The sequence below is a fragment of the Daphnia carinata genome, chromosome 3 (assembly GCF_022539665.2).
Source record: "Daphnia carinata strain CSIRO-1 chromosome 3, CSIRO_AGI_Dcar_HiC_V3, whole genome shotgun sequence".
NCBI classification, from domain to species: domain Eukaryota; kingdom Metazoa; phylum Arthropoda; class Branchiopoda; order Diplostraca; family Daphniidae; genus Daphnia; species Daphnia carinata.
Window position 1 is genome coordinate 830,660 of NC_081333.1, and position 7,427 is coordinate 838,086.

Sequence of the window (7,427 nt, forward strand, 5' to 3'; positions counted from 1 at the left end):
ACACAACCACGCAAAGCATTTCAACAGTCTCAGAAACAAACTAGGGTGACAACGTGTGGAGTTAAAAGAAACAAGATTAAAACTGCCTCGTATATCAAGTTTTACGCGGCCTATTTTGCTCTTTCGCCAAACCCATCCAAGGGAACGCGCTGAATCCAGTTTAGTGTTCTTTCAACTAATAGCAGTTGACTGTATTCAAACGTGCGGAACTCCCAGCGGTTCTTCCAGTTTCTGGTGCTCATCAGCAAAGGCGCATGCAAATTTCATGAATATTTATAAGTTTCTGTTTTTGTTTTTTTTATCGTTACATTTTTGCGGGGCTTTTTAAAAATCCATTCATCCATCACTAGCATTATGCGTCAAATTTGTTGTTTCTTATACATTGGGTTAGAAATTGTAACTAAGCGCAGGATACTAAGGCCACTAGTGTGAAATGGAAGTGTTTTTAAAAAAAAAACACAGTCCGGATTTTCCTTTTAAGGCACCAGTTCGTGAAGATCGTACAAATTGGCAGTGCAATTTTCTTTCCGGCTAGACCGTCTCGAGCGACGACTGCCAATTGGAATATCAGCCCTACTGATGATAAATCGGCCTTGGCGACTGTCGTTGGACTGGAAGGGGAAATTCCACGTGATTTTCCTATTTTTTTTTTTTTTTAATGAACAAGCCTCAGTTTCATTGCTATATGTAAACTGACGTCATAGAATCGAACGTAACCCTAATCTATTTACCTTGTGGGTGAAGGTGTTTGCCGATGCGAATAGGCAGTAAACAGTTGTCTTTCTCTAGTTACCGTTCCCAGTTTGACCTTAACGGCAGAATCGGTTTGTTCTGTCACTCCTTTAGGCGATGAGACAGACCTTTCAAATCGCTGAATACCTGGATGTTTCAAAGATTGGTCGATTGATCGAGGACTATTTAAATTGTGAGACGGTCGCTGGATGGGATGCCATGTCATCTGAGTGATCTGTAGAGAATTCAAAAAATTTCTTACCAAGACAATACTTGAATGAATTTCAAATTCAAAATCACCTGAGGAGAAATGTAGGCACTCTTCATTCTAATTGTTTGGTAAACAGGATCCGTGAAAATTTGTTCAACGCAATTCCGCCAGCCGTCGTCTTTTGCATCACTTTCCTCTGCCAATTTAGCGTTAATATCATCGTGGATCCTGTTGCATCATTTATGAGTGTTGTTACTACTGCAGTATTTAATTTCCATGTAGACTTACCGAGATATTAAGCTTTTAGCTTCTTTTCCAGTCAACGTCCTGTTGTAATTCCGTACTTCCCTAATGTCGTGGCTCCAGAATCGCCTTGTGTTGGGTGCCTCTTTGTCGGGTGCCACTTCCTTGATCTAAAACGAAATAGACAATTGAGTTAGTGTGTGACATTTAGGCTAAAAGATATCGATTATTTATTACCTTGAGGACGATAATGCCCATCATTACTATGCAAAAAATGTTCAGAAGAGTTAAACACAGACTAACTCCACCCAGCAGCAATGCCTTTGTGAATAATAGAGGAATATAAGGCGATTACTACATGAATGTGAATTGAAATTATGAAACCTGGTTACCTCTTCGGCCATGTTAGTCGAATAAGACACCGAGTAAGTTGACGGCGCAGCCAACACGCTGTTATTGCCCGAAATTTGGAATTCAACATACTTTGTCAATGCAGCTGCCCATAGCAAACCCTGGAAAGTGACGTAATTCCATAATAGATAACAACGACATTCGTTTTTATTTTTTCAAACGGTTAAAAGCAACCAAATTGAAAATGCGCGACTTGACTTACCGAATTAACAACGGGTGGTAATAAAGAAGCAGATATTGCTACTCCGACTAGCGATCCCACATTGCCTCCTGTGTTTTAATGAAAGGAGTAACTTAGGATTAGCAGGTTTTCGTTAGTCATGAGTTATTACTTACCCAGTACACTGAGCGCTACCCCAGCTCCAGAGGGCAAGGCGATCAGTACTCCAACCCACAGTGATCGTAACTGTCCTCTATTAATTTGTAACTGCATGATTAATGAATATGTAAAATAATGGCGATTTGTTATTACAAGTACCTCGCAACCATTTCGTCTTTGAGCCAAAAACCATCGTCCCAGTTGACAATGGAACTGTAAATGATGCCGAATACGAATCCGAAAGACAGGCACAACGCTAATCCGATTAACTCAGTTTTAACACCCAGCCTCTATTTGATCAAACACGATAGTAGGCTATTAAGTGTTTAGAAAATTATTGCATAGTCTCTAAATGTGACTTTTTAGGGGATAATGTCAGCACATTTAGGACTTGAATACAAGTAGAAGGTATTACCTGAAGCGTCCTGTCTTGAATCACAGTGCCAAATGTTCCCGCTAAAATTGGACCCTTTAAAAGTTGGCGGAATTATTAAAGAGCACTCAGTAGTTAGGATATAATTAATGATTAGCTCCAGGATGTGACGCAATTAGAAACACATTCAAAGTAGATGAGTTATTGAGATACACATAAATGAAAGTGGCTAGTAGAACTGTCGCAAATGCCGACAACTAATGCCCTAATTCGCCCACGTAACAGTAGCGGCTGTGACGTTAATAGTATGAAGCCTTCGTGACAGTTAAAATTCGGTTGAATGTGCAAAAGGCAGGAAGAAAAAAGGAATAAATTAACGAAACGAGACTAGAAACTTCCACTTCTACAGCATTGTAATAAAGCGAACGATTTTTCTCACCATCATAGGGGACACTGCAAAGAAAAGTAAGGCGTTAAATCAGTTTAGGACGAATTAATGTTAATGCACGTTTCTTACCCAACATCGACGCGACGAGTACGACTGATGAATTTTCAACTAATCCCAACGCTGCCAACATCCTGTTAAAGTAAATTATAATTTTTGGCGTAGATTTAACAAGGAAGTAGTTATTAATGCGCTTCGGGAGATGCGCCACGGTTAATATTATGGCATTAAAAAAATAAAAGGATATAATATCACGAATGCGCTTTTCTGAGAAAGCTGTATCACTTTTTGTATAATGACATCAATAGCAAATGTTAGTTCGTCTACGTGACAGCGCCATATAGTGCGATCGAAGGGTGTGTACACAATGCAGAGTAGACGTACTCTGCAACTCAGGGCTTGCAATAAGCTTCCGGTGCAAGTCATAGTTTTACTTGACAAAAGTGAAATGAGTTTACTTGAAGCACACGCTTGTTCGCAATGTCACCATTATTGCAACAGACGTTTTTATATAGCTGCAGGCAGTATTTCCGAAGGCAATCATCGAATATGCCTATCTATACGTGCACGCAACAAGCTTGCGAAACGACTAAAATTCGAGCAAATGGAACTAGATCGTCATAAAAACGCTATGGGTTCCAAATCTATATGATACATAAAGCGTGACGTGTTTTGAATAGAAATAAATTTTTCTTTTTTTAAAGCTTCGTTTGGTCGAAACGGTATAAATAAATTGTTTGAATACGTACCCAGCAAGTAGGACGAACATGATAAAGTCAAAGGAAAGCACAGCGCTTTCACGAACCCCTAATAAAACACAAATTTTAATATTAACGCATAATCAAAAGTTTTTCTGGACAAAATAAAAATTAATGTTGCAATTCTTATACCTTCGACGACTTGGGCAACGGCAAGTCGTGACTTGATGGATTGAACGAACTGGTTCTTCGAAGTTTTCGGAAGCAGACCACGCTCGGCGGCTTTTTCCCTGATTTCGTGTTTAGAAAAATTTCAACAATAGATGATCTCATCAATGATGGTGGAAGTTATGCAAGTTTTCTTGAATCAATTAAATCGAACATTAGCTCACCCGTCAGTGTCTGCATCAGATTGGGCCTCTCCATCAGTATTTTCAACTTTGTCGTCTGCGAAGGCTTCCTGACTGTTGTACTGCAAAGAGCACGGCAGTACGCTAAGAATAACGTAAACAAACACACGAATATTTAACTAACTTGTGTCTTCAAACACCGCATAGCCAACCATGGCCATAACAGAATTAGTCATTGATTTTTACACAATTTTCACATCGAAGAATTTTATTCTAAAATGTTATGCATATTCATGAGGAATCTTACCTTAATTTGGTGTCGTAAAGTGAACCAATCCCCAAAACCCGTAATTTCTGTAAAATTTCTTCGGAGTCGTTTTTGCCAGAAGGAAAGCTGACCTATCGTTGGCACGCAGCGAAAAAAAAAAAAAAGAGGAAGGCTTGTATTTTCATGGGCAGACCCCTCCTACCCTCGAAGCTAAATAGAACACATTGTTTTATTACACTACCTGGTGATATTTATCATTGCTAGATATGCTCCATACAACGTCGTTAACCTTGAGCTCTTCGAGGGTCGATGTAAGAGCCTAGACATGAACGAAAAATAGAGGCAGATTAAATTTATTCATAAATTACGAATTCATTTCGTAGAGATTCAAATGCTAATTACGCTAGCTATGGAAGCGAAAGTGGATTGGCCGGGCTCGTCACCTTGCTGCCCTGTCAATTCAGAAAAGGAAAACACCTTCGTCAGCAACAACAGCGTTGGCTCATTCCTCTTGTCTGCGTCAGTGTCAACTTAAGGTAAGTGTAAACAGAATACCTGACGCGTCCAACAGACGTGTCGGTTTCAAACTGGTATCCTGGCGACGACTTTGAAGCAAACTCGATTCCTGGACAGATGCCAAGCCGAGAAACCCTTTGGTATTGACACTCTGAGCGAGTTGACTCGCTTTTTTGCCTTCAGCATTTTGATCGCGATCGGCCAAAAGCTTTTGTTCGTAGGCCGCCGTAGGAATAGTCAAAACGAAATAAGCCGCCATGTTGACGTCACTCTTGTCTAGAAACCCCTTTAACTACGTTTCTTTGAAACTTGAATTCTCTCGCACTTATCCACTTTGGTTTCAGTCGGCGAATTTCGTTAATTAAAAACAAGCAATAATAAACAAAACGTACGGCTTTTAAATACCTTAACGTAATTTTCAAAGGCACTTGCAGTTTGGACTTTTTCCAGAAGACGTTTACGGTTGGGGAGAGCCAAGGAGATTTAGCAAACAATTCTTAAAAATAGTATCACGGTAGGTTGTGCACATCTGCCATGTCACGACGATGAACACACACATGAATGCCTGCCCTTCAGGACTTGTGTGTACGTTGTTAGCTCGATCTAATATTACACTCGTTGAAAACATATATAAAAATGAAAAATAGTGTCGATTTCAACTTGTTGTCATGCTGATGCGCCCTGAGGGTGTGAACACTTGAACGATCTCGCAGACACTACGTTCTCAATAACCCGAACCTTTTTATAAAAGGTGATCGGAAGCTTCCCGGCTGACACCGTAAACTGGTTTTCTTGTTGTTCCTGATTAACAATTTTGTAAACGAGAGAAAGCGAAACACTCGATCACACAGCCCATACACAGCATCTCCTTTTTTCGAACACTCGTTTAAGCTGCATGGTTGCGTAAGTAAAGCAGGTTTTGTTTTTATTCAACGTGGTTTTAAAATTGTATCCAGGATCGCACTTTGATCTAGTTATGGTATAACAAGTCGAGATTAAAGAATCTTAAAAGGAAACAACACATGGTGAGCGTAATTCAATAAGGGTGGCGTGACGACAACCAAATATGAAGTTGACTACGGACGTGGTAGGCAACGACTGAACAGCTGAGAGATACAGAGCCCTCAAACTAAGCTCTCCTGCCGTTCACTTTTCCCCAGTTTCTAAACAGAAACCATTGACTAACGGATCTGTTGTACTTGAAAAAATATGTTTTCATTGTAACGCTGCGGTGAGAATGAGGTCAACGTACATTTTTTTTTTTGTTCGGGACGGGAGGAGAGGTTTGTATATTCAAGGTTACGTAATCGTTGGGAAAAAAGGGGTTCTGCTTGAAAGCAAACCGTGTCATTCGTGACAAATCTAATGTATGTAAAGTTCATGAGTCATCGGTTGGCTTGAAGGACAGTATGGCGAAATAGTTTATCTTATCAGTTTAATAAGTGCAAGGAACTTCATAGAATTGTGAATATTTCTTTGAATAATCAGGATTTTGATGGTTAGGTTCTTTTGGCGATATTGCTGAACCGCAATAATTCGTGCGTACGTGTAAGACCGTGTCCTATCGTGTCAAGAACTATCGTAACCGCAAGACGACAGTCTCACCACACGACCATACTTGAAGGTGATTATTTATTAGTGTCATGTTCTATCTTGAATCTAATCGAAACCAACCTTTGTGGTCGTAATCGTTTTTCCTTTAGTTCTGTTTTGTTTTGTTTTTTCTTCCCTTTCTTTTGTGCTGATAAATAGTCTTACACGAACGAGCACTGCAACCTTGCATCATAGCTCTATGATAGTGCATGTTGTTCAGACTAGACTAATGTTTAGGTGTGCCTTAGCTTTCGATTATGGGTTTCTTGTTCAACCTTGAAATAGTTATTTTTTTTCTCCTCTGTCTCCCTAGCTCTCTCTTTCCTCCTCTCCCTAGCTCTTTGTTTTTTTCCCTTTCTCTCCTTCCCATCTTCAATCTCGACTTATTGTTATTGTGATACTCCTAGGCCTGACATTCGAAGCTGATTATTTTTAAAGATTTCCTTATACGTAGTCAGTCGGGAAGGTATCTAACGTACCAGTCGTGATATGTTGAAGCCCATTTGTTAGCCAGAATTTCAATTTATTCACGGCTATATTGCTGGGATAACCTTGAGTGCATTGGTTCGGTGGGATATACGCATGAGGATGGAAGACGAATCAAGTCGAATTTGAATGGTGAATTTACTCTTTTCAGACATACAATTTCTCTCCTTTTTGCAGATAATCCTGTTGGTCGTGATTGTTTGGATGTTTGTTTGTCTATTTGGGCATTATATATGCATATAGTTTCCTTTCGCGGATTAGGAAGATAGACGCATTTTCCTACGTCTTTTGACACTTCAAGGATAGAACCCACAATCCTGCGAAATTGGTTTTAGCCCTCAATTTTGCACGGTTATTGCAAATCAGTTATGTACAGTGACAGAGAGGAAGAGGGGAACGTTGATGAAATGTATGATTGTACAATAGCATTTCAGAAACCAAGCCATTTCTTAACTTTGGCGGTATAAAATTTACGGCTATGCTTTCTGTAGCGTTGTTGTCATTTCGTTAGGGAAATTGATCATTTTCAACTGTTTTGTTCTACCGAAAGTAACCTGTTTTTTGCGTTAGCGCCAAATACGTGCAACATATATGCCAACAACATACACGCCAAATATATGCAAACACGAAAACACCAAATTTCGCGAGGGCACTGGGAACAAAGTTATCGGTGAATACATTCTTTGTTGAACAACTCTTGATTTACGAATTTTCATTCGCAACATAAAAAACTAGCAAATAATAAGACACCCGATTGAACGTTGCACACTTTTCAAGCATAA

The 7,427-nt window shown here is 39.6% G+C and overlaps 1 protein-coding gene across 1 annotated transcript; it reads right to left on the reverse strand.

Annotated features, from left to right (window-relative positions):
* Position 1: 1 nt before the first annotated feature.
* On the reverse strand, positions 2 to 5,670 carry LOC130692886 (uncharacterized). Its single transcript, XM_057515969.2, has 19 exons — positions 4,606 to 5,670; positions 4,453 to 4,502; positions 4,292 to 4,369; positions 4,090 to 4,181; positions 3,825 to 3,926; positions 3,625 to 3,722; positions 3,484 to 3,541; positions 2,807 to 2,868; positions 2,729 to 2,742; positions 2,332 to 2,385; positions 2,076 to 2,206; positions 1,934 to 2,010; positions 1,800 to 1,867; positions 1,579 to 1,698; positions 1,424 to 1,507; positions 1,232 to 1,356; positions 1,033 to 1,171; positions 732 to 967; positions 2 to 639 (listed from the first exon to the last, which is right to left on the reverse strand). Exons 1-19 carry the CDS (start codon positions 4,823 to 4,825, stop codon positions 477 to 479), a joined length of 1,971 nt encoding a protein of 656 aa, XP_057371952.1. The 5' UTR covers positions 4,826 to 5,670; the 3' UTR covers positions 2 to 476.
* Positions 5,671 to 7,427: the final 1,757 nt, after the last annotated feature.